Source organism: Notamacropus eugenii, chromosome 6 (genome assembly GCF_028372415.1).
Source record: "Notamacropus eugenii isolate mMacEug1 chromosome 6, mMacEug1.pri_v2, whole genome shotgun sequence".
NCBI lineage: Eukaryota > Metazoa > Chordata > Mammalia > Diprotodontia > Macropodidae > Notamacropus > Notamacropus eugenii.
In genome coordinates, this window is record NC_092877.1 from 145,452,327 (window position 1) to 145,479,906 (window position 27,580).

General features: G+C 36.9%; 1 protein-coding gene across 9 annotated transcripts in view; it reads right to left on the minus strand.

Moving 5' to 3' along the window:
- NR3C2 (nuclear receptor subfamily 3 group C member 2) overlaps nt 1-27,580 on the minus strand; it is a 399,524-nt gene that overhangs the window by 22,024 nt on the left and 349,920 nt on the right. For 8 of the 9 annotated variants that reach the window (XM_072621209.1, XM_072621211.1, XM_072621206.1 and 5 more), the window contains exons 7-8: nt 23,037-23,167; nt 18,484-18,641 (exon numbers count right to left, since the gene is read on the minus strand). In XM_072621209.1, coding sequence (XP_072477310.1) covers nt 18,484-18,641; nt 23,037-23,167 — 289 coding nt within the window. Of the gene's footprint in view, nt 1-18,218; nt 18,303-18,483; nt 18,642-23,036; nt 23,168-27,580 lie in introns of those variants that run through there. The other variant, XM_072621213.1, reaches the window with a different exon arrangement.

Sequence of the window (27,580 nt, forward strand, 5' to 3'; positions counted from 1 at the left end):
TAAAGACTTATATGAACAAATAAAGTATGAGAAAGACAGGACCAGGAAAATATTATACACAGTGAGCACAACAACGCTGTAAATGATAACACCACAAGCCATCAGAATTCAGATGAGAAAAAGAGGTTTTACATATATGTATGTATGTGTATGTATGTATGTATGTATGTGTACACACACACACACACACACACACACACACACGGGGTTCCAAAGGTCATCTGATGAAATTTCTCCTCTAGGTAGAGAGATGGCATACTATAGGTATGGAATACTGCATTGTCAGGCAGAGTCACTGTGTTAACTGATTCTGCTCAATTGTTTTATTTATTATAGAGGAAGACAGTGTTGGTGATGGGAGAGGCAGGCAACCACCACTGGAACATGATGACGGTGTAAACAAGCCACTAGTAAAACATTTTAAAATGATTATCTCTCCATTTCAACAAGAATCTTAAAAACAGGTAGTTCTAAATTTTTAAGGCTTTGCCTTCTTACCACTTGGTTCACCGCTGCCAACACTTCAAATCTGATGAGTTTACTCACTGGTTTGTAAGTGTCTATCTATAGCAGGAACCCATGGAGGCGGCAAATCAAGGAGTCAGTAGAAGACAAGAGGTGATTATACATGAGATGGTCCTGCTGGCTGATGTTCAGTTCCTGAGCCTGATATATATCCAACAAGGTGGTAATATCACCAAGGTGAAAGGCTCTGCTTGCACGTCCTCCCCGAACTTCCACACATAATTTGCTACTTGCCCTTTGGCGACTTCTGTTCCCTTTCATGGCTGACCTTAATATTAGTTGGGGATCAGAACACCAGAGAACAGAGATAACATAAATAAGAGGACTAGACTTAAGAAGTTCCTGATCGCTGAATTTGACGAAGAAGTCCTTAGTGATGGCTTCTGATATTTAGACCTTATCACAGCTATTTTTTTTAAAAGAATGATCCTAAATTTGAGTCTGCTCTAATGTCAATGGCACAATGGCCTTTACTAGTTACAAGAAATGTCATTCCAATAAAGAGCATGAGTTGAAACCTCCTTAAACTTTTTATTTAAACAGTTTAGTACTGGAATTTAAAAATGCCTCCAAGGGCCAAGCTGTGACAATTGATATGGTGCATTTCCTAAATCCACAGAGCAAAGAAAATAGAGATAGTAGGATGAAAAATTTTATTTCAGAGCTACTAAAAAACCAAACGCATCAACTGGCACGTCTGGTCCTCTTAGCGTTAAAAAGAAACATAAGTCAGTTGGTCAGTCAGTCACTACACATTTATTAAGCACCTACTTTGTCTTAGGCACTGTACTAGGTGATTGGAGAAAGAAAAAAGGCAGTTTCTACTCTCAAGGACCTCACAATTTTAGTAGAGGAGACAACATGTAAACAACTGTGCACAAAAATCTAAAGACAAGATAAATTGGAGATAATCGATAGAGGGAAGGCACTCGGTAGAATGAAGGGGGGATCAGGAAAGGCTTCCCAAAGAAGGTGGGATTTTAGTTGGGATTAGAAGGAAGCCAGGAGGCAGAGATGAAGGGAGAATTCCAGTCCTGGGGAGAGTCAGTAGAAATGCCTGGAGTCTGGAGATGGGCTGTTGTGTTCAAGGAATGACAAGGGGGCCAGTGTCACTTGATCAGAGACAATGTGAAGGGGAATAAGGTATAGAAGACTGGAGAGGCAGAGAGGGAATAACCAGTTTTATAGTGTCTACTATATGGCAGGCATTGTGCTAAGTACTTTACAATTATTATCTCCTTTGAATCTCACAACAACTCTAGGAGCTGGTGCTATTATTATCCCCATCTCACAGCTGAAGAAACTGAGGCAAATAGAAATTAAGTAGCTTGGCCAGGGTCACATAGCTAGTAAGGGTCTGACACTTGATTTGAACTCAGATCTTCCTGATTCCAGGTCCAGTGTTCTATGCTCTGTGCCATAGAAAAGGGACAATTTGCAAAGGCCTTTGAAAATCAAGCAGAAGTTTTTTACTTTTGATCTTAGAGATAAAAGGGAAACTACTGTAGTTTATTAAGTAGAGAAGTGTGTTATGAGAGAGAGAGAGACAGAGAGACAAAGACAGAGAGACAGAGACAGAGACAGATAGAGACAGAAAGACAGATAAGGGAAGAAAGCTAGAAGGGATAGATGGAGAAAGCATAGGCATGTTTATAGGCTGTAGGGAAGCAATGAGGAAAGACTGAATATAAGTGAGAGAGTGGGTATACTTGAGAGGACAATAAATTCCATCTAAATTCTAAGGAGGCAAAACGATTAAATGTTTAACAGCTATTAACTATAACTGACACAACTGCTTTAGAAAGGTCACATTTAATATATATATTAAGAAGTCCTTAGTGATGGCTTCTGATATTTAGACCTTACATATATGTATATATACATATATATGTATACATATATGTATACATATATATGTAATATGTGCACACCTTATAGAACATTGGGTAGATTCTCTGGGGAAGATTTTGGGGAGAAAATGGATGAGAAGTGGACAGAATGAGAAAGAATATATGGAACATGATTCACACTAGTGGAGGAAAATCTAAATAGTGATGAGGACCTAAATTTCAGGAAGTATTAAAACATATACACATTTTTATTTCATAGATCTGCGGGCAGCAATGTCCTAACATTGCCCCCTCTCCATCCCTCCTGTCCTATGCAAGCTGCACTAGGTTTTACCCAAGGCATGCAATTGTCTTAGAGATGTGGTTCACTGAGGGGACTAATGCCTCGGACTATTGATGTAGCTTCCTGGTCACTTATGTACAAGACAGTCAGGACATAAGGAACTTCCTTTTCCCCTCCATCTGAGGATTCAGGGTAGACCAGCAAAACCAACACGATGGAGTGGGAAGCTGCGCTCACCTGAATCAATATTTTATCCTTGATGAACATACTTCTCCTGCAACTACATTTTGCTAACTAGTAAACGGATTATAAGTGTTTCATCTAATTTTATTCTTGTACTTGAATTACCAGCTTGAATCTGGTCCAGCTATTAAAACTGATCTTGCCCCCAACAGGCTGGGACATCGGGACCCCTTTTATAATCAAATGGACATACTTACATGTACCTTAATATTACTGAGAGGGCAGCTAGATGGCAAAGTGGGTAGAGTGCTGGGCCTAGATTCAGAAGGACTCATTTTCCTAAGTTCAGATCTGGCCTCGGACACTAGCTATGTTTCCTTACTCTGCTTGCCTCAGTTTCCTTATCTGTAAAATGAGTTGGAGAAGGAAATGGCAAACCACTCCAGTATTTTTTCCAAGAAAATCCCAAATGGAGTCGTGAAGAGTCAGACATGACTGAAATGACTGAACAACAAAATTTTTATTGAGATAGTGTAGTACAGTGAAAGGAACATTGAACAAGAAATCCTGAGACCTGGGTACTAATCCTGAATTAGCCAGTAATTAGTCATGGAACCTTGGACAAATAGGAACCTCTCTGGGAGTTTCCTACCTATAAAATGACAGGATGAAACTGTATGATTTCCAATGTTACTTTCAACTTGAGTTCTATAACTCTAAAATTCTATGGCCTAGAGAATAATTTTACTAATTTAAATAGAAGATTATAATTGCAGCTTGGCTTTCATGAAGTATTACTGCTTATATCTATTATGTTTTTGATATGAGTGTTGAAAAGTAAAACCTCCAATTATAATATTGTTCCTATGGGAAACTATGATCTACTTTAAGTCAATTCACTTTGTGAGATCCCAGGAATACATTTTTTTCAAAAAGCACATATTGTCTATATTTGAAGGCAATGAAAGATTTTTTAAAAAATACCCTAAGATTTTATCCTGGTTTGGATAGGCCTTCCCATCATTTGAATTATACTCTATGAATTGAACTAATTTGACTCATAATTAAGCTTAGATCCCTTCCTCCAAACTTCAACAACTTATCTCATATCTGGGTTCTTTCTTTGATTCACAAGGACGTACTTTCAATGTTCAGACCTTCGTTATTCTCAATTTAACTCTTTCTAAAGCCCCCTAAATGATCTCAATTCTAGTTACTCTCTCTCTCCCCTCTTCAAATCTATCCTCCACAAAACTACAAAATTCATATTCCTTAAGACATGATCCTGTTCCTCCTCTGCTTAAAAAATCTGTCGTAGGGAATCCTGAGAACATGGCAAAATGAGACATAATTTAGGATACAGTTATTCCACTAAATCACATAAACAAAGAACCCTAAATGCTGCAAAAATCAGTAATTATATGAAGAAGAAAAATGACAAGACTGTGCAGAAGTGCAGTGTTGGCTATAAGTATTTAGTACTGCATGAGAAGAAAGAGGAAACCAGTAAATATATGAGAAAGATAGCAAAAGCTTCTCAAATCCTCCCTTCTTTAACTCCCAGTAATTATCTTCGGGAACCTTTAGGTAAATTTGCTCCTGAATAGGTTAGACTGTAAATAGAAGGAAAATACTTCATCGAGAAGGGTAGAGTTCACAAAAGTAGGAATGTGAAAGGCAACCAGAATAGCTTTTTGATAGCTTCCTGCAACTGGTCATTCTCACCCCTGGAAGGTCACGGATTTCATCCAAATCTGGTGGTACACATCAACACAACTTCAACAATGACTGGCAGAAGGGCACAATGGGCTGGGTTCATGGAAGAGAAAGTAATGGTGGCACGAAACATGCTGATAGTAAGCAAAACAAGAAAAATAAGTGAAATGATTGCCAAGGACAAATAAAAGTTAACTGAGAAGAAATGAGCATTGGAAGACAAAAACTATCTCAATGAACAAGTACTCTGCAATAAATGAAACACAGTAAAAAAAATCCAAAGGAAGGAATTGCAACAAACTCTGTAAAGCCCCCAGAAATGATAATGGAGCCATTACAAGAAAACTGAGAACAGTTCAGTAGGACAACTGAAGAATTAAATGGAAATGTAAAACAAATAAGGATAGAAATGAGAGCTTTTAAGGAAAATAGCAATAAGGGGGCACCAGAGACAGGAGTATATTCTTTGAATGAATGTCTTCCAGGAAGCTCTACCATACATCAGAATTGATATTCTGATATATTCAGCATAGTATCATTCACAAACAGGAATATCTGGAGTATCCACCCTCAGGAAATTCCTCTTCAACTTAAGCTTTGGGCTGGACCTCCACCATCACAGTAGTGAACACCATGGATCAACAAACATCCCTTCCTTACATATTAATAATTAAAGGGTAATTTAGCAAGTTTATTTCTGTTATTCTTTTTAAAGAAATATTTAATCATTTTAATGCACAGGGGTGAGACTTTGTTGGAAGAAAGCTCTTAAGGCAGCGTTTTATTCTTTCAAATCAAATGCATTTAAGAAAATTAGTAAATAATAAACACACTGGACTTTTGCATTCTCTACATTTTTCAGGCAATTATATGATAGTAAAACTATAGTTTACCATCAGGAATATTACTTGGTAAAGTCTGCATTTTCATCATCGAGGATGGCCTTTAATATGTAATTATTCCCATAAAAATTTATTATGAGAATGTAAAATATAAGTATTGATATTTTTAATCACCTTTTTGATTTAGTATTAATAAAGTCTGAGATTACTTCCATGCCTTCAGCATGATTCTTCTGTATGTAAGCTTGGTCTACTGTGGCTGTTTTTCTCATTTTTGTTTCTTTTAGTGCCACTTCTACTTCTTCTATAAAAAAAGATAAGACTGATGTTAAGAAATGACACTACTGTCCTTGATGGTGAAAAGAATTGATTATAAAAGGCAATCTTTGCAGATCTTTTCCATTTTTGCTGTTTACTGTCTTCCTTCCATTGCATTCTTAAATGCACCTGGGATGACTTAGTTGAGTCTCTCACCAAGATTTCTTTAAATAGGTTTTATCCCCTCTCTCTTATTTCTGTTTTCTGAGATGATAGTTCTTAATCTTTCAACACACTTCTTTATATGATTTTACTAACATATCTATATTTTAAATTCATGCTGTCTTTTGATGATATCTCTCTCCATGTAGTAATTAAGTTATACATTTACTGATTAAGGTGCTTTAGGCTCTTCTGATTTACAGCATTTAGATGTATCTTCAAAATTATGATAATCTATGTCTGTGTCCTTTCTCCTATCCACAATCCATTTTTCATTATCAATAACTTAAGTGAACAGATCAGGATTGAGTTAGTTCAATTACCTGCTATATTCTTTCTTCTTCTTTATTTTTTCCTCAAGTGGCATATGAATTCTGATCTTTGTAAAAAGTGAGATGCCTGAAGTACACAGACAACTGATTTAGGAATGATTTTCACAGTAACAATAAATTGTTTTCTATGTGTTCTTACACATGATTTCACACAAGGGTTACAATTTTCTGCCATACAGGTTTGACATTTTCACTTGTTCCATCTGTTTTACTATATCCTCAAAGTTTTCATTTGGTCATAAGAGCCAACACTGAAGTACAAGAAAAGGCAGAGTCTAAGTATCCTGATTATGATAACCACAGAGACCAGAAGAAAAGAGATATGGAAAGTCTGAAGTCTGGTTACACCTGGCTTAAGTCTTCATGGGTTTTATTCATGTCTGTACCAATTCTCCTACTTGACCCCACATTCTTATTCATACCACCAGATATGGAACTCTACATCTTTTAAATCCTTCCTAATATGGGACATTCCATTTCTTAATGTAAGGTCTACATGCCTGAAATCAATCACTCAGTTATGTGTCATAGTTTCTTCATATTCTAAACAGATTTTCTTTCTATGTGGCTGAGAACAGTACATATATAATAAATGATTTTTGTTTGTTGAAAAAAAGAGAATGGAAAACAAATTAGCAACTCTTAACAGAAATACAAAAGAAAAGATCTGGAAAAATAGAAGGCAAATAGAGAAACAAAAATTTTAAAAACTGTAGAACTAATAAAACTAAGAGATTCTAGGCATTTTTTTAGAAAAACATACCAAACAATAAACCATTAGATAATAATCTTATAATAATCCTAACCCTAACTCTCCATCTTCAAACAGATTGGTATTATATGTTCATTTGTGTGCATGTTGTATACCAACCCAAAAGAATGTAGACTACTTGAGAGTAGGGTCTTTGTTTTTGTCTTTGCATACCAATTTTTATATATGATAGGTGCTTAATAATTTTGATTCCAACTTAATACTTCAAAGTTAGTTGTTAAGCCAATCTGCAATTTCTTTCGGTATTGGGAGAAGTTGTTTGACCTAGTTAGGTGATTTAGGTTCAGCAAGGTCAGCTAAATGTCATTTTAATTTATTGATCAGGTTATGTGTTTAAAACTTCAATTTTAAGGAATCAGACTGAATGAAATGGCAATTAATACAATTTTCTACTATCTAAGGTGCTAAATCACACTAAATACTGCTAAATTTTCATCTCAAAGCCATAATATAGAAAAACAACAAGAATCATAGTAGAAAATAATGTTTATTGCCTATTCTTCCAGGATTCTTAATAAATGCTACTATATAGATTAAATCAAGTGCTTTCAAAGATGTATTTACCCTTTCAAGGTGTATCTGGTGTTGTAAAAGTACTTCTCCTTCTTCTCCAAGAAGACTTTTAGATGGAGAGACGGCAGGGCACTATGCAGAAATACATGTGGAATGTGGCAATTAAATTCAGCAACTATGTACTTCTCAAACTATGTACTTCAGCAACACAGAAGGGCATGATTTCAACTTTCTTAGAACAGGAGACAGCAGATGGAACAAGATCATCCCTGGAGTCCTGTCTAGGTCTGCACCCTAGGATCCTCTAGTCAAAATTTCACAAGATGCTGTAGGTCCAATAACCTTATTTTTGTAATCATTTACTGAAGGGATTTTAATCTCTTTGAAATCTGTTTATTTTATCACAAGGATTTCCATATACTCTTGCGCTGTTAACAGTTCTCCAATAGTTACAGGTCAAAGAAGGGGTCAGAGTAGATTGCACCTGTCAAATGATTGTAGCTGCTGATAAGAAAAGCAGAAATCTGCATGGCCACTGGAAGAGGAAGAATGTTGCAAATGTACAGATCTGTTCGCAGATAGAAAGAAGGATTAAACTGAAATTTTAAAACATCAACAAGGCCATTCCACTGTGGTGCCAATAGTTACATGTTGTTTTGTCCTCAATAGTGTTGATTTCGTATTTATCTATCCATAGTCTTTCACCCAAGTTTACCTTGGAATTAGAGACATCTATTTTAAAGATGAGCTTAGGGATGCAGGGCAGAGCTAAATTGAAGTGAATGGAAAAGAAGCCATGTAGCATTAGAAACACATTCCATGTGGACAAGCCAAAAACCTCATTTTAAATAATCTCTGAGATGGTTCAATGGGGAGGAGGAAGAGAAAGGAAGAACTCAATTACAATATTATGATCACTTCTGCTACCAATAACATGTTAAGCATGAGGTAAAGTAAGAAGCTGGGAGGTAGTCTGGGCAAGACCTGAAGAAGTTGGGATCTGAGATGAGCCTTTGAAGCTCTATAGAAAAACAAAGAGGTCAAGGAAGCAGGGGGGGAGGAACATTCCAGGCATGGGGATTGTACAGCAAGTACAAAAGGCACAAAGACAACAGATGAAGCATTGTGTGGGAGAAATGGCAAATAGGGTGGTATATCTGGCTTATAGAGTATACGAAAAGGAGTAAAGTATAAAACTGCAAAGGTAGAAGGGGTCAGGTTGTGTTGTCATTCAGTTGTTTCAATCATGGCCAAGTCTTTGTGATTCCATTTGGCAAAGATTCTGCAGGGGTCTGCCATTTCCTTCTCCAACTCAAGCTACAGATGAGGAAACCGAGGCAAACAGAGTTAAGTGACTTGCCCAAGGTCACATAGCTGGTTCATGTCTGAAGCCAGATTTGAACTCATGAAGATGAATCTTCCTGACTTCAGGCCCAGCGGTCTATCCACTGCACTATTTAATTGCCTCTAAAGATGGTGGAATTTATATTTGATCCTAGAGCCACAGGAATTGTTTGGTTTTTTTTTTGTGTGTGTATGTGCGTGTGTACGTGCATGTGTGTGACAGAGCAGGGAGACAGAAAGACAGAGAGACAGAGACAGAAAGAGACAGAGAGAGAGGGAAAGAAGCAGACCAATACTTTTAGCAAAATTATTTGGCCATTGGGTGGAGGACAGATTGGAGAAGGGAGAAATGATACAGGGACAGCAATTAGGAGGCCACTTATATGGTCCAGACAAGAGGTGATAAGGACCTAAACTAAGGTAGCATCCCTGTGAGTGATGAAAAAAGAACTTATATGGGAGAAGTTACACAAGTAGAAATGACAAGATTTTGTCAATGGATTAGACATATGGAGTGAGTCCCATAGAGGAGCAAAAGAAGACACCAAGGTTTTGAACACAGAAGACTGTGGGAGGATGGTACTGTCTGGTGGTAGGGAAATTTGAGAGAATTGGGGGAAAAGATAATAAGTTCTATCTTGAAAGTGTCTGACTTGAAATGTGTAAAAGGCATTTGGTGGTGTGAGGCTATAGCTGGGAAACATCTTCATGGAGATGATAACTGAACTGAACAAAGCCATGATACCAGAGGAGATCATCAAATGAACAAGCATAGGGGAAAAAGAGACGAGGCCACAATACAGAGTCTTAGGGGACACCTAGGGTTAGAGGAAGTGATATGGATGAAGATCCTACATAGGAAACTGAGGAAGAGTGGTTGAACAGATAGGAGGAGATCCAGATAGCAGTGACAAGAAAACAGAGAGGAGGAGAGCATGATTAACAGTCTCAAAGGCTGCAAAGAAAAATGAGGGCAGGGAAAAAGCCAATGGATCTGGCAATTAGACAATAAGAGGTGATGCTGACCAAGTCATTTCACCTTGACGAGCTTCAGTTCTCTCATTTATAAAAGAGATCTAAATAAGACTCTGTAAGGCTGCTGTGAGGAAAGCCCTTGGATGTTTCTACAGCACTGGGCAAATGTGAGCTATTTTTCTCATTATCCTTTGGTGATTATTTTTCTTCACTACCCCAAGACTTGTTCTCTCCAAACCTCGGGTTTTAGTCGCTCAGGATAACTTCAGTCACATAATGCTGGAGGATATTTACAACATGTGACTGAGATGACAGACTCCAATACTTTCAGACACTGAAAAATAATCTCTGTTATGAGAAGTGCCAGGTTATTAAAACCATCTCTTCACCAAATATACAGTGAAAAACAATTTAGCTGTTACCAGGATATGAGAATAGATTAGAAGTGAATGGGAAGCACCAGATACAATTAAAGTTACTTATACTTAGCTAAAGGTCTACTAGTTTAATTCTGTGGTGACACTGACAAATTATCAATTTGGTAAAGAGAGTTGAAGTAACTTGAAAAATATCACACTTAACTCTATGGTGAGTCACAGGTTCATCCTCTCCCAGTTGGAGTATTGTCCTAGTTATTTCAACATAAGTGAAATCTGATGAGCTACTGTGGTCCAAGTTTCAAACATTTACACTCAACGCCTTCAATATGGATGACTGTCATCTGGCAAAGCCTGCGGACCCCCTTCTCAGAAAAAAAAGAATGCTTTCAAATGCATCAGAATATACAGGATTACAGAAGAAACCAATTATCTTCAAACACAATTATTAAAAAAAGACACATGCTAGTTCTGACAGGTTTATATCGAGGTGTATAAAAAGGGTCAGTAGTTATTAATACTATCTTGTTTATATTTGGCAATAATAAGATTTTTCAAATATAGTTTTTAAAAAGGAAAACAAATTCATAAACCCAGGGTGAGAACCACTGACCTAACTGTCTGGAAGACCATAATTTGCTAACCAATGCTTTCCCCCCATCCCCACCTTAACATTTTTAAGTGTCAAATAGATTTTCCAACATACTCTTTAGGGGGAAAAAACCCAAAGACATAGAGCCAATTCCTTTCACACATATTTCATTTCTCTCAGATGATAACCTTTTGAAACGAGTTTTTTAAATTTTAAACAGAAACTTCAATGCAGCCTCTACAGTTAGAGTGCAAAGGGTTTTATTATAATTAATCTGTGCTAATGAAAGCACCACTGATTTCATGGACCAAAGAAATGTGACTCTTTGCCAACATTCATTTATTTATTTTAAAAGCCATTATAGACTGAATTGTATCTCTGACACATATTGGCTCTGTGACCCTGGGCAAGTCACTTAGCTTCTCAGTTAAGGAGAGTCAAAGAGTTATTAGTTTCTTAGAAACCTCTTTAAGATGATAAATTGCAGAGAAGGTGCTAACCTGCATTGGTAAATAGAGATTCCTCACCTGGGAGTTCCTTATAGGAATAAAATCATAGTTTCAATCCCTATCCCAATAGACTCATAAAATGTTAGATGTGGAAGAAGTCTACCAAGCAGATCATTTTGTTCAGCACCTTTGTTTTTGTGTTTTGTCCTTTTTTCCCCGAAGAAGGCCACGACATCAAGGTGATGATATGACTTGCAGTTGACTTTGATTTGGGTGAAGGAGGGCTGTGCAAAGTCACCAACCTCACTTTCTTCTCCTGAGCCATCCGGGTGCAGTGACCTGATATTCATCAGGACAACTGGAAATGGCCCAGAATACAAGGTGAGACCCTGGCCCTCTCAGGCTAAGGTCCTATAGCATTCTCACTTTGAGTGAGATACACCCATTCAATGAACAGACTTCTTTAAGTAGTTGCTCAAGGAATGGCTCCTTTAATAAAAAAAATCAAACTGGGAGAAGGCCCTCAGGGTTCCTGGGTAAAAGAGAAACAATTACTGTTTTACAGATGAGGAAACTGAGGTCAGAGAAAATTGACTTTTCCACAATTAGTCAACTAGTTAATGGCACTGGTCTCTTGGCTTCTAATCTAGAGATTTTTTTTCCCAAAGCACCATATTTTTGAAGAGGCAGACTTTCTTAAAGTTATATGTGCCTCAAAAGATATGATTTTTAAAAACTTACTTCATGCTTAAGAATCCTATTTCGTCGCGCATGGTCCTGCAAGGGGAAAAGTTGCAGAGGCCTGCTAACAATTCAGTTCAGCAGAATCTGTATAGTATGACCTTGAACTGTCCTCCATACAGGGGACAGTGCCAGAGCTGGGTATTTTATTACAAAGCACAAAATAATCTTATTTTGATATTACCTGAACAATAAAAAGAGAGAGAAATTTCTCTCCACTCAATGAGTCAGTTTTGCCAACTTTTAAGAAAGGCTTTGATAACCTTCCTAACCAAAAATTCTTAGCTTACCATATCAGTCATCCATGGCTGTCATCTATCTGGCCACCTGCCATTTTCCAAGCATAAAATATTATTTAATCTCCTTATCTAATTAAAAAATAGCTTACATACATCCCCAATTGAATTTTAACTATTTTAGAATATTCTGGTATTTACCAAGTAGGAAGAGTTAAGTGATTTACAAAATCTTCAAATAAAGGTCTAGAAGACCTACAATTTTTTGTGTGTGTGTGTTCAATTATGTTGGATTTATTTCTTCTTAAATGGCTAGTTAATTCTTTGCTGCTCTATACTTGCAAAGTAGAGCTTTATTTCCCATCACTGAACTGACACCTAAATGATATCAGGAAAGAGCATGGCATGGGGCCAAAAGTTCTGAGGTCAAATCGAGATTCTGCTTTCCACATCATCTTGGCCAAGTCATTTGGTCTCTTGGAAACTTTGCTCCCTCATCTGAAAATGGGGTTAACATTTGTACTACCAATCTCATAGGGCTGTTTTGGGTAAAGTGCATAGTTGTGGAAATATGAACTATTATTATTTGAGAGTGTAAAGACCCTGAAAGTGAGAACCACATGTGTGCTGTCCAAGGTAAGGAAGAGGTAGAGGGGAAGAAGCATGGTGAGGTGAACAGAGCTGATTTGGATTCAATATCAGCATTCAAATCTTTGCTCTACTACATAATATTTGTGTGATTTTGGCTGACTCATTTAATTTCATTGTATTTAAATTTCCTCATTTGCAAAATATGAGAGCATTATCAATTCAACTTAAGTGATTTATTAAGTGTCTACCATTTATTCACAAGGTCCTGTCAGATCCTGGGGATTCAAAGACATCACACAGTCCCTGCCTTCAAGGGGTTTTCATGATTCCCAAAGTTATAAGTTACAAGATCTATGATCAGAGGTACTTTGAGATGGCGTAGAGAACACCCCTCTAGAAACTCAGAAGACAGTATTTCCAAGATGAGCTTGCATCTCAACCTAAGGATTTTTTTTTGTTTTTTTACATCACCTAAATTTTCCTTCTTCCCCTTAACCCCAAATTTTAAGAGAGTCATCCCTTAAGGACAAAGAAATTTAAAAAATAAAAATGAGGAAGGAGTGAAAAAAATCATCAAAGTTGATTAAAATAGCAACAAAATAAGACATTATAGTCAATGGTCCACATCCACGGATCTCTCTACCTCCTAACTACGTCTGCAAAGGAACGAGGAAAGGTATCTTCTCATATCTCTTCTTTGAGGTCAAATCCTCAACTACTAATTTTGCAAAATTCATTTTATTGTTTTATTTTCCCACGTATATTGCCATAGTATCTGTGTATGTTGCTTTCCTGGATCTGTTTACTTCACTGTGCATTGCTTTATTGACATTTTCCTATTTCTTTGTATTTATCATGCTCATTGTTTCCTACAGCACAGTAATATTCCCTTACACTTAAGTATCACAATTTATTTAACCATTTCTCAATCAGTGGGCATTTGCTTTGTTTCTGTTTCTTCAATACTACAAAAAGAACTTTAAATATTTTAGTGTATATGAAACCATTCTTTTTGTCATTGACTATACTAGAATATAGGCATAGGAGTTGAATCTACGGATCAAAGAGTGTGGACACATTAGTGACTTTATTTGCATAATTCTAAACTGCTTTTCAGAATAGTTATAGAGAGCCAATAATCATATCTTAAAGTAAACCGACTATAAGGCAGGATGAACCAAACTTGCGACTTAAATTTTTATCATTTGGTATGCAGCAGAAAATTCTTAAAGTAGACTTGTGACTCATCTCAAGTCTACCTGCAGTATAATCATTATTAAAATCATCATACTGCAAGCCACAACTTCATAAGAAACCATTAACCAAATGAGCACTGAGAAATTTCAATAATTGAATAAAGGCTCTGGCTTGCTTACAGCATAAACCTTGAATGACTCTCTCTACTGCTCGCTAACTGTGTCACTGAAACTTACAACTTCATTGTCTCCACGTACATCCATAACTCTTCCCTGCACTCCAGAGGTACTGTGCCAGTTTCCCCTCACCCCCTCCCAGAAGGGACATCCTAACTCAGAGATTTCAGCCTATGGTAAAATTATTTCAGTTGCTAAGTACCGCCTTCAGGAATTATTCAGCAAAAAGATCCTCTCAAGTCAGGCAGAAAATGGCAACTGAGTCAAGCATCAGGCACCAGCGGCTCCTGCCCTGTGGCCTCGGGGTAGGCTAACGGAACTGAATGATAACATGCTGAAACAAAATCCCTCATAAACAAAAATCTGTTCAGAATCAGTTATGTTGAGGCTGACTTAAAATTTTGTTTTGAGAATTGCTAAACATGCATTTAACTTTCATACAAAACCAAGTTTTTGCTGACTTCAAGATGTAGGTTCCCTCCCCCACACGAAACAACACATTCCAGAAGATGTCAGGAAAGATCTGAATGAAGCTTTGGCTAGCATCTGTTTCTAATGTTCCTAACTGTTCATTTTCTGATCACCAGCATAACACAGCCCAACGTAAAGCAAGCAGCTTGTCTCTCCCTCTAGATGTCTACAGTGGGCAAAGTGATAGAGCAGAAAAGAGCATTCTTTACGCCACTGACTAGCTGTGTGACCCTGGGCTAATCATATTACCTCTAGGAGACTCCCACCGGTACATTAGTAAAATGGGGGTGGGAGTGGAATCGCACCTGATGGTCTTTTAGATATAGACTGCTGATAATATTGCCTGAATATACAGTTGCTAGAATGTTGGGCCTCAATCATACATATTCTTTTGCCTTTCTTGTATTATTCTCCATTTTATATAATTCTCCGTAAGTATTGTCTCTACAACCTGAGTGGAAACTCCTAGAGGAGAGAGGTCTGTGTCACCCATTTCATTTTAATCCAATGTTGGATGTATGGTAGCTTTTGTAATAAAACTTACTGAAATGGTTTAAATTATAAGGATATATTTATGGAGGAAAACAATTGTAGTAGAAATAGGATTTATATTTATTATCACTTGATTTTGTTGTTTTTCCTTCATTTTCTAAGGGTACCAATAGACCAAAAGACAGGGTGATGTCTTAATTCAAGAGTGAATTGGATTTAAGTGAAGTAGAGCTGCAAAAAGTTGTCAGCCACACTCTCTCTTCCAGTCATCAAGGTCCAGTGGAAAGACTGAAGTCAGGACAACTGGCGGTGGCCCAGGGTGCTGTGGATGCCTCAACGTCTAACCAAGCTCCAAGGGCTCCACAGAACCTGCTGCAGCTGCCTTCGTGGCTGTTGGAACAAATTGTTCTCATCTGCCCATTCTGCCAGGGGAAGTATTCACATGCTTGGGGTAGATATCCCCCTAACTCACTGACAGGCTTGAGGCCTGTGGGTTACCCTCAACCTGGTTTAGCCAGTTTGCTGAGGCAGTTTTAGCGGGGTGTGGTTGCTGCACATGTGACAGTTTCTTGGGAGTCACATGTGAGAGCTAGGTGAATCAAGTGGACACCAAAGGTGGATAAGCAGTCCTGAAAAAGTTTTGGTGAGCCCTCACATCAGAGGTGTTAGCTCTCCCTGTACCACCCAAACTCCCCTATTACCACTTAGTACTTACTAATTATACTAGCCACTCAACAGAGAATATAAAAGAAATAGAACCTGCCTTCTGTGAAAAAATAAAAGTAGCTAATGGTCTCATTAGAATTGTGATTTTTATAGCCAGGAAAATCAAATCTCATCCCTAGAGTTAGAAAATGGTAACTGTATGTCAGAGGTATTTTACCAAACTAATATTGATGATGTTTTAAACATGATACACACATAGATTATAAATCACGCTTGTGAGAACAACTATTTTCTGCTTTTGAACTTTCGGGAAAAAAAGATGGATATTTAGAGGCTTTGTTACAGCTGTCAGATTTCAAAAGTACTTTGTATAGAGCGTCTCAGACAAGTCTCTAAACAACACTGTGAGATGGGTTCTACAGGGGTATTATATGAGATTTATGGAGGAAGAATTGAGGCTGAGAGAGGTTATGTGACTCATTTATGACCACATAGCTGGATTCCGTGATCATATACAAACCCTAAGGTCTCGCAGATTCTAAGTCTCCTGTTCTATTTAACAAAGCTTTGAGCTGCTGTGACTCAATCAAATCCTTGATCCGGGCTTTTCTGAGAATTTTACCTGTGCTCCCTTGACCACTTTTCTGCACATATAGGTACTTACTATATGGGAAAAGGGATGAAAGTACCAAACTTTGTGTTCAGACACAGCTAGAAAGCCTAAATTTCTTTCTCTTGTATGTTATTTAGGCAGAAACTTGCATAGTCCAAGAACTTTTCATGTTGTGTAGCTCTAAGCTTCCACAGAGACAATTCCACATGTGATGATTCCTATTCTCTTCCAAAGCTGTAAGCAGTTGCAATACTGAGAAAGGAGGATCCTTAGAAAAGTCCCTTTAGGCTTGCACTGTATTTCCCCATACTCCGGCTGTATGGGGAAATAAATAGGGACTCAAGACGTCATCAGGTCACTTAGAAGACCAAATGTATTTTTGTTTCCTTAAAATGACTTGGATTTGAAAATGAGGTAGCTCTCTTTACTTGTCCTAATTCATTTCACAGAAACAGGAATTACGACATGCTAATTCTTGAATACACAAATTCTCTAAGAGCTAGGGTCTAGGAGGGAACTACAATTCTCAACTCCTGTGACTAGTTTAATTAAATGCAAAATTGCCACTGTATATCATTTATTAATATATTAAGTGGCTCTAAGAACACAGTGATATTTAGCTAGAGGTATGTGGTTGACCTTTATGTTACACTTCTGTGCTGACACCAAGAGAGAATCAATTTTTGAACAATGAACTCATTCTAAGATACACTAAAAGGAATGGTAGTGTCATCTACAACCAGAAAACTCCCATAACTAGACAATCTATTGTTTAAACAACATTCTGACTGAACAACATTACTTTTCCCTTTATTGACTTTCATATGAAAACAAAAATGTGCTATGGAGAGAAAAATTTATTTTCTTCCAGAAAGCTGTTTGTCATCATCTAGCCATAAAATCCTCCACAAAATCATATTCTCTAGAAAATAAGACACTCAATAATTATTAAACTTTTTTATTACAGAATACATATTCCTGGCATTGTAATCATGTCATGTACTAAGTTGAGAGGAAGCAAAGATCTACGTGAAGTACCCTTGAATCTCTGGCATAAACCTCTTGAAATGACATGTTTCACCACTCACTGAAATCGTCTCCCTGGCACAAGCAAAGGAAAAACTGCTCTCTAAAGGAAAAACTATTAGTAATAATTCTCCATGCCTTTCTTTAAGCTTATCAATGTTTTAAAGGACAAAAAAACCTCTGTGAAAAAATTCCTTACATAAATAATATTAACAGTTTGTCAAAAGATCTGAAATGAATCTTAAAAAAGATTCCAAGATTTCACCAATAGGAAAAATGAAATGAGTATATCTGTGCACAATTTCAAAAAGTCACAAGCTAAGGATCAGCCCATAAAATAAAACAAAAATCTTATATTTAATGCCACCCTGTTATATAAAGTGAATTATCTTAACCTGTATTCAGCTATTCCAGAAAAATAAAACTCCTGACACCTGCACATGTGACATCAGAAAGGAATCAAAATACACAAATCAACCTTCCTACTTCCAGAAGACAAAGAAAGCAGTCACTCTAACAAGTGAACATAGGATTCAAAATCTGGCAAAAAATTGAGGTGATATAAGTTGGCTCCAAACCATTAACAATGTTTTTTCAAAGATTGAGTTATAAGATTAACAGTTGCCAGAGCATCAACTATTTATTCAATGTTAAAGCAAACATTTTTATTAACAAAATGCTCCCTAAATTGCAAATAAAAAATGTGAAATTTGATCCAACACCTGTAGCAAATGGGAAGGAGGTCCATGACCAAGAGCACTCTGTGGGTCTGAACACTGTGGAGCGTTCTCTGATCTTGTTCTAAAGTGAACAAAACCGCACCCATGCTGTCAACGTGCTTGCTTTCTTCTTCAAATTTACTGAAATGAAAATTTCTTAATCAGCATTTAGCACTTCGGAATAAAAAAGTCTATTCCTACATGAAAATTTTTAAGCTTGATTCTTCTACAAGGGATTCAAATATCTTCAATATTTTAAGATAGCAGTAACAGATCACTACCACATGGTTGTTTTAAAAGTCAATTAATGAACCAAACTTACATCATGCATGGAGTCCAGTAGCTTAGTCAGCTGATAGAATCTTTGCCAGCTTTGCCCAGAGTTACTTGGACATTTTGTCACCATTTTCCGCAGCTCTTTGATGTAATTTGTCCTCATTTCTTCAAAAGCAACTTGGCTTTTGAGGCCATCCTTGGGAACTGTGTTGAAAAAACACGGATATGATAAAACATTACACTACTTTATAATTTAACAAGTTAATGTATATAAAACATTAATTAATGCATATAAATATTCTAAAATCTCTGGGCACTCATTTTAGATGAACTGAATATTATGAATGTTATTTTAGAATAAACATAATTAGATATTTAAAGATTCACATACTGGCAATTATAAATGACATACAAGAGTACTGCACTAAAATCACATCGTTATTCCTTACCTTCAAAGCATTTTACAAATTCTTGCTACTTAACTGTGCCAACACTTCAGAGGTTAAAAATTCTAGTTGACCTATCAAACCCTACCTCCAAGAGACAAGCTTATATTTCCACAGCGTTCCCTTTCCATTTAGTGATTGATCTCATGATGTATGGAAGTGTGCTGCAATCTCTCATAAAGACATATTTTAGCAATCTTAAGAACTGGCAAGAGGTAAAGTCACACGAAGAGGGTTTGGTGGGGTGGGGGTGTGGATGGGGTGAACCAGAAGGTCTTTTTTCTAAGGCAAAATTTAATGATCCAAAAAACTTAAAAATGATAGGATGGTACACCTTTGTCAAAGTTTAGAATATAGTGGTTTTTTGTCTATTTTTACAAAATGGTTTGTATTTAAAGTGAAATGCCTCATTTTAAGTGTGATTTGTTATCATGATGTCATCATTTGGGTGAAGTTCTGAGTTCTAAAAGTGACTCACTGCTGGTTTATACGTATGCACTTACTCAAATTTGAAGACCCATTGCAAATTCACATGTATTCTCAAATATATGCTAAAGACAAGGAGAATTTTTGAACAGACGTGATGGTGGTCAGGCATACCACAAAATTTCCAAATAAAATCAGTATCTTGAATATATACTGCAAATGTATTTATGACACTGTTAATGATTTCATCCTTGTATTTAAGAACACGATGCTTTTGATTGCTGGTTAGGGTTAATTCATATCCTGCCAGTGAGAGGTGGGGAGAAAATGTGGATAAATGCATTATTAGCACCTGCCCATATTGCTGATGGATTTATGATCAATAGTTTTAAAACCTGGCCATAAAAATTCATACTTTCAAAAATAAATTCTCTATTTCTTTAAGTTGTTCAGTCAACAAGCATTTGTTAACAACATATCCATCAGTTTTGCAGTTACTACAGAAAAGTAAAAATGCAGGATGCTGGCTGACTAAAACTGTGAATTCAATTTCTATCCAGAATTATAAAATTAGGTCCAACCTTCAGAAGAGCACTAGGAAGTTGTGCAAATCAAATACTAATATAAAAAGAATCTTTAGGTCTAAATCACACATGTCCATAGTGAAGCTTATTTCTTCATATTATAAAATTCCACTAAGGAACTCCATAGCTTTCCTTCATAGTACATTAAATGTAACATCACCTGGAGCGAAGAGGGAAAACCTTACATTTTATTAGAGGCTTTGTAGTGTCTTTTTGGTCATTAATGCTTGGCAAATCTGCTTAGATCAAATTGGGCAGTCTTCTTAAGCCTTCAGATTCTTATGTTTGTTTTACTCTGATTCTGAAGTTATTAAACTTTATGCCAACTACTCCTACTTATGAAAAGCAGTATGGTATACGGGGACAGAGTGTTCAGTCTCAGGAAGCCCTGCGCTTGAGTCCCGCCTCTGACACATCCTGGCTGACTGACATTTGGGCAGATCACTTGGGTCCCAGGCAACTCTTTATGACTATGAGTTGCAGAGCAGGTGCTGATATGCAGTGGAAAGGAGAGTCTCCTCACTGGGAATTGCCTGTACCCATGAAATCACAGGTCTGGTCTCCCTCCCACTCCCATTATTACTTTTATTTTATTGCTAAAACTAAAATGTATCCTATTTCTCAGCCAGATTTTTCCAAAAATTGAAATAAACCCATAAATAAAGAGGACTCAAGCAAAACATCACACTTTGGATGTCAGCCCAGAGTTCTGATTTTACTTATTAAATGCAGCAGGGCTCGCTCTTGGAAATCTTCCAAAAATCTATGGGCTGGAGAAGAGCAGAGAAGAAAAACTTGAGATGTAAAATCTTTCTTCTACATGCAGAAGGAGCAAAATGATGTCATCATCAATAAAATGCTCCTAAATATATTTTATATTGCCTAGGAGGTATATGATTTCAGTATCCCCAAATCAGGAAAAGTTTTCATGCTTTTGTCCATAGGTTATGATGAGAAACTTAGGGAAACTTTTATTGCCATTTATTTTCCTTTATCTAAAAATTGTGACACTTAAATATTGGAGAAAAGAAAACAAACGCATCATCTATTCTTGACTGAATCAGTTTATATGAGAAAGTAGGACTAGACAACTTGCTGAGACTAAATAGTCTAGGTCAAGGAATAAAGACACATCACGCACACTGAAATTCACTGCAAATTCAGTTAATCTATAATGCTGGCATATTTTTCCAAAACCTGCCTTGTTACCGGAGGTTAAATTAGAAATGAATCAATGAACCAGAGAGGTGGAAGAAGCAGCCTGAGTGAGAGAGGGAGAGAGAGGGAGAGAGAGGGAGAGAGAGAGAGAGAGAGAGAGAGAGAGAGAGAGAGAGAGAGAGAGAGAGAGAGAGAGAGAGAGAGAGAGTTTGTGTCTCAGAGAGGAGGTAATTGGGAGGGTGTAATCTTAAACTCTCTCAAATCAACATGAATCACAGTTTTAAGACTTTAGCAGCACAACTACATATCTTGAAATAAAAAGTCTGCAAGATTACTGCATTACCATGTACAGTCTAAATAACACAAAGTTTGAGTGTAGAAGTCAGAAGACCATCTGTCCTTGAGGTTGATGTGAAAGGGCTGGATTTGGAACCAGAGAATCTGAGTTCAAATGCTAACTGTGCACTTACTGTGACCTTGGGCAAGTCACTTAATCTCTGGGACTCTTTCCCTTCTCTAAAATGAGAGGTTTGGACCAGATGACCTCTCAGGGCGCCTTTTTACTCTAAGTCTATAAAAGAGACCTCAAGGTCAATTTAGTCCCATGGTTCTTAAACTTTTTGGTCTCATGACCCTTTTACAATTTTAAAAGTAATTGAGGAACCCTAGAAAATTTTGTTACCGTGGGTTATTTCTCTTGAGATTTACCATATTAAAAGTTAAAACTGATACATTTAAAAATTTATTGATCCATTAAAATAACTCCATCACATATTAACAAATAACATATTTTTAATGAAAATATTTTTTCCAAAAGAAAAAATGAAAAAAGTGGCAACTTTTTATATCTTTTTGTGAATCCCTTTAATGTCTACCTTAGCAGCTGGATTCTCATATCTACTTCTTCATTTAGTCTATTGTGATATGTAACTTTGGCTGAGGTATATGAAGAAAATCTGACCTCACACAGTTATGTAACTGGAAAAGGGAGGAGTGTTTTAATAGATAAACAATGTCTTAGTACTACGATAATAGGTCTGCCCTCGTTGTTGTTCAGGCATGTCCCACTTTTTGTGACTCTGTGGACCATAGGATGCCATACTGTCCATGGGGTTTTATTGCCAAAGATACTGGATTGGTTTGCCATTTCCTTCTCCAAGGGATTAAGGCAAAGAAAATATTAAGTGACTTGCCCAAGGGCACACAGCTAATAAATGTCTGAGGCTGGTTTTGAACTCTGGTCTTCCTGACTCCAGGTTCAGTGCTCTGTCCACTGAGCCACCTATCTGCCTCAAGATCTCATAGACCCCCGAAAGGATCTCATGGACCCATAAGTGGACCACACCTAGAGAACCACTGATTAAGTCCAATTGTCCATTCTACAGATGAAGAAACTAAGGACCAGAGGGGAAGTGATTGCTCCAAGGTTACAGAGTAAGTGACTGCTATTGGGAGACTGCAACAAGTTACATGAGATGCAGAGAGAGGGTAAGCTGTGGATCCAACTTTGGATCCAACTCAGTGATAAGATCTCTTTTCTGAGCTCTAGTCCAGCAACAATGGCCCACTGAACATCATGAGTTAGATGTACCACAGAGATCTCAAACATAACAAATCCTAAACTGCCCTCATTATCCTTCTAAATTTCCCTATTTCTGTTGAGGATGCCACAATAATAAATCACCCCAAGTCTGCAAGTCTATGTCACCTTCCCCTCCTCACTTTGAAATATGCCACTACTACATGCTGCCTCTCATTTGCCTCTTTATACTTTTAGCTTTTTAAACAAAATTTAATTAAGGGAAATGCCTAGTTCATAAATTTGGTTTCATGCTACTGAAGTTATACAACTCAGTACAAGAGTAACTTAATCCTGGCGCAAATTAAACCTTTTCCCACCTAATTCTTGTAAGCAATTAGAATACTGCATTAAAGTGAAGACAAAAAGAAATTAAGCAAAAGTCCTGGGATGGACATCAATTTACTTGTGCTCAGGAGCAGCAACACTTTCATTATGGTATACTCTTCAAATGTAAGCTGTAGACGAACAAACTGAAGGCTGATTTGGTGCATCCCTTGGCACAGTTCATACATGGCAGACTGACGCATCTTCTCTCTGCAAAAGAAAAGAGGAAAAACGTCCTGGGAATTTAGTCTTCATTATAAAACCCAGAATAGCAGGCCAAAATGTAACTGGCCAAGATAATGTCATAAATGAGATCTGAGTCAGAGTTTCTCTTCCTGTCTCAATATAGAGCAGATGAATCTTTTGCTGACAGGAGCGACATTGTTTAAGAGAAAATTCTTTGCCATCATTCTTTTAAAGACAAAAAATGGTGGTGACATCTCTTCCTAGGCTTTGAGACAGCATTGGAACTCCTAAAATCATTCTTCCTCAACTAATGCAGTTATTTTAGCTTATGTTGAGCACTATTAACTTACTGAGGTTCTCATTAACCATTAAAAGTGGGCTGCTGAGATGGTCTTGTAGGATGAAAATGTTGGGGCAATTGCAACAAGTTTCAGATTGGGTCTAATTAAGCCCCATGTTTTGGATCAAATTAAATAGTAAATTCTCCTTTCTACATTCTAGTCCTACATCAACAATGGTTGGCCCATTGGACATTCTGAAATGGATGTACACAGCATGTCCAAAGCTGACATCGTTTTTCTTTTTCTACTCTTGCCTTGTCCTGAGGAGAGCACCAACACATTAGGGCACCTAGGTTCACAACCTCTGTGTCACTTTCAGATATGCCACATACTCAGTCAAATCATATCATTTCTATCTCCATTACACTTCTCACAAATCATTTTCACCACTGCAGCATCTCTGCAAAGCTCCTTCCCTTTATTCAAATTCAGGCCCTTATCACTGCTCATTTAGAGTCCTGCAATATAATCTCCTAACTGGTTTTCCTGCCTCAGTTCTCTGCCCACACCTACTCATCCTTCACATAGCAAACAGAGATTTTCCTAAAGTGCAAGTCTGATTATGCATTTCAAATCTCTTGACCATCACATCAACTCCAGTGTTTCTGACACTAGCATCAAATAAAAACTGTTTATATCTGTGTCACTTTAAGTTCTTTCCAGCTGGACCACATTCTTCTTTTCCAGTCTTATCAAATGCTACTACCCTCTATGAGCTCAAAAGCACAGCCAAACTAGCTTTCTTCCTATTTATTCCTTCCACTCAACATTCCCAGTTCCATCTCCATGACTTTGCCTTGGCTATCCACCAGGACTAGGATGTATTCCCTTTCTACCTACACTTCCTAATTTTTCCTTTCCTCCACCCTCCTGCCAGGGCCTCTCCTCCAAGATTACCTTGTACTAATCTAAACACATGTACATTCTCACCCCTGATAAATGGAAAGCTTTTTTAAGGGCAGGGGCTATTTTGCTGTTGTCCCTGTAACTCTCAAACTAGAAAAATGACAGATATGGCTGGTCCTTGTTAATAGCTTTGCATGGATTTAAACTGTCTACTCTATTTCTTGTTACTTATATTTAATATCTCCCTAATCCCTTTGATGATCCAAGGTTTCATTGTGAATGGCAGAATAAGGTAAAAGATGCTGACAAGTAAGGAAAGTTGCAATGCAGTAGTTGATGAAAAAGAAAGGAATCAGAAGATCTATGTTTAAGTATTTTAAGAAGTTGTGACATCTTATATAAATCACTTCACATCCCTAGGTCTTAGTTTTCTCATATATAAAATGAAGAAGTTGAACTAGATCAGGTGTTTTTAACCTATTCTGAAATATGAATCCCTCTGGCTCTGCTGTGAAACCTATGAACTTCTCAGAATAGTGTTTTAAAATACGTAAAATAAAAGGCACAGAATTCATAATGGAAATCAAACCTATGAACTTCTCAGAATAGCATTTTTGAATATGTAAAATAAAAGACAGGATTAATATTGGAAATCAAACCTATGGACTTCTCAGAACAGTGTTTTTAAATATGTAAAATAAAAGACACAGGATTAATAATGGAAATCACTTTGTCAGTCTCTCCCTGTATCTCAAACAAGCTCAAAAACTTCAAGTTAAGAACCCTTGGACTAGATGATCTAAACTGAATTCTGGAAAATAGGTAAAATTTTATGGTGCAGTTTATAAAAATAAAACTAAATCTATGACCACAGCAGATTTATGGCCTATATTACAAAGAAATTGAGAGATCAGTGTAGCAAGACATCTGCCTATTAAAGAAAGTAGAAGGTCTGAAAAAGAAAGAAGGCAACTCTCTGCTTCTGAATGATCAACAATGGCTTCCCCCCAACATGGCACCCATTCTTAAATCTGTCATTTTATGCTTTGGAAATACTGTGCTCACTTTTGCTGATTTATGTATATACATCAAGTTATTTGATACATACACAATACAATAAAGATAAATCAGGGAATGAGAATTAATTACTTCTTACTGGATGGATATGTACCACAGCAGCTGGAAATGTACCTCCAAAGAAAAGAGCTGGAGGCACTGGTGAGTGGATATTATTTAGTATTTTAAACTACCCTGCCCCTCATCCTTATTTCACTTTCCTCTTCTTATGTTAATAAAAACTGAAAGCCTGTACTAGCCTGAAGGCATATGTTAACAACAGCTTTAGAATTTAAGCTCCAAGAGTAGAAATTTTATCTTTTTTTCTAATCAATTTTTGAAATAACATACAGGTCCAAGATCATAAAGAATATTTTAAACAGATAATATCTGATGAAATTTTAGGAAAAGCAAAGGAAAGACCAACTGGAAATATGGAAATACACTAATGTCATGTACTTTGATGGTGTTTTTCTTGGTCAGGAAAAAACTGGTCTCTGAAGTCCTTGAAATATTGAGATGGGCTCCTACATAAAGCAGCTTAATAAGTTTGGTGAAAGGCTTTGGTTAACTGTCTTTATGTATTAATGGAAATAACTGAATATATATGCATGTCCAAAATTAGAATTTATGGGCTAAGATCCTTAGCCTTTCCATATGATGCTCCCCACACACAAAATGGACAAGGCTACAAAACCTCAGCCCTTACAGCTGATTCCCACAAACCTCATCGTTATGTCTGAGTAAATGGAACATTGTGTTGCATGGTCAGTAGAACAGATGGTCCCTGTCTCTAGTATGTTATGTTTTTATTTCACTTTTTAGAAAATAGTATGCACATAGTCTCATGGCTTATGATAAAAATGACCTCAATTTAAATGCTGAAGTCAATCCAGCTTACTGCTTCTGACATTTTAAAAAGCAGTCTGCTGGATTTTTCTTTTATTGATGAAGCAAAGCATGTCTGAAGGAGAACCATTACGCTCATTTGAGTTTTTATCATGGTATTATCCCTGATGGTGTTTACTTCATCCATTCACAGCAAGGGCAGGATCCTGGACTTTACTTCCAGGAATCACTTGTGGAGGTAATTTTATATTTCCCTTTACCGGGCTAATACACAAAAAGAAAGATTTGTTATCCAATAGTCTCTATGACATGCACACTATTAACATTGTGCTATATAATTCAACTACTACCTAAAAGCTAATTCAATTTTTGGCAATCACTTTAATTGGGATTTCTTTAAACTAATATTTTTTCCCTGACTACATGTGAAAATAATTTTAAACATTTTTTTAAAAAAAGTTTTGAGTCCAAATTCTATCCCTCTCTCCTCTCCTAACTAAGCCAGTGAGCAACCATTAATGTAGGCTATCTATGTGCTATCATGTAAGGGATATATTTTTAAAGAATTGCAATATATCTTTAGCACCAGAATTTCCATTGACCTTAAAGGGTATGATATATAAAGAAATAACACGTAACAATCTGGAAACCTAAAAGGGGTGAGAATCACAATTACAGGAGAATCATAACATAGGTAGGATAGTGAGTTGAACTTGGAGTCAGGAAAACCTGAGTTTGAATTTTGCTTCAGACACACTTAGCAGTTGTGTGACTCTGGGTAAGTCAATTACCTTCTCTCAGTCTCAGTTTCCTCCTTTGTATATTAAGGATAGCACTTATCCTGCAGGATTGTTGTGAGGATCCAATGAAATGGGTGACGTGCTTTGCAAATCTAACGCTAGATATATGCCATACCATCGACATTGCAGACAGCCTTCATGTATTAATATTAAGGTCTTATCTATATGTTACACCATTTTTGTGAAACAGCTTTTCCTACAGTATGGATCTTTCTAGTATTTATATCTGTAGCATGGGGTATCTGTTCATGTGGATTAGGGTTAGAAGAGAGTTAGCTGTAGCCTCCTTTAACAGGATCATGGGCTTTGAAAGTGGGATAGATCGCAGAGATCATCTACTCTAAACTTCTTATAAACAAACAGGAGCTATAAAACTTCAGGCTTCTAAGATATTTTGTGGGCGAGCAATCATATGACAAACTGATTCTTTGTATTACCAAAATTAGTTTTAAGTTAAAATTGCAAGAACACATCCGTTGCATAAAGAAAGGTGCAACCCATGGATACTAAATAATAAAACAGACATTTAACATCAGTGACTTAGC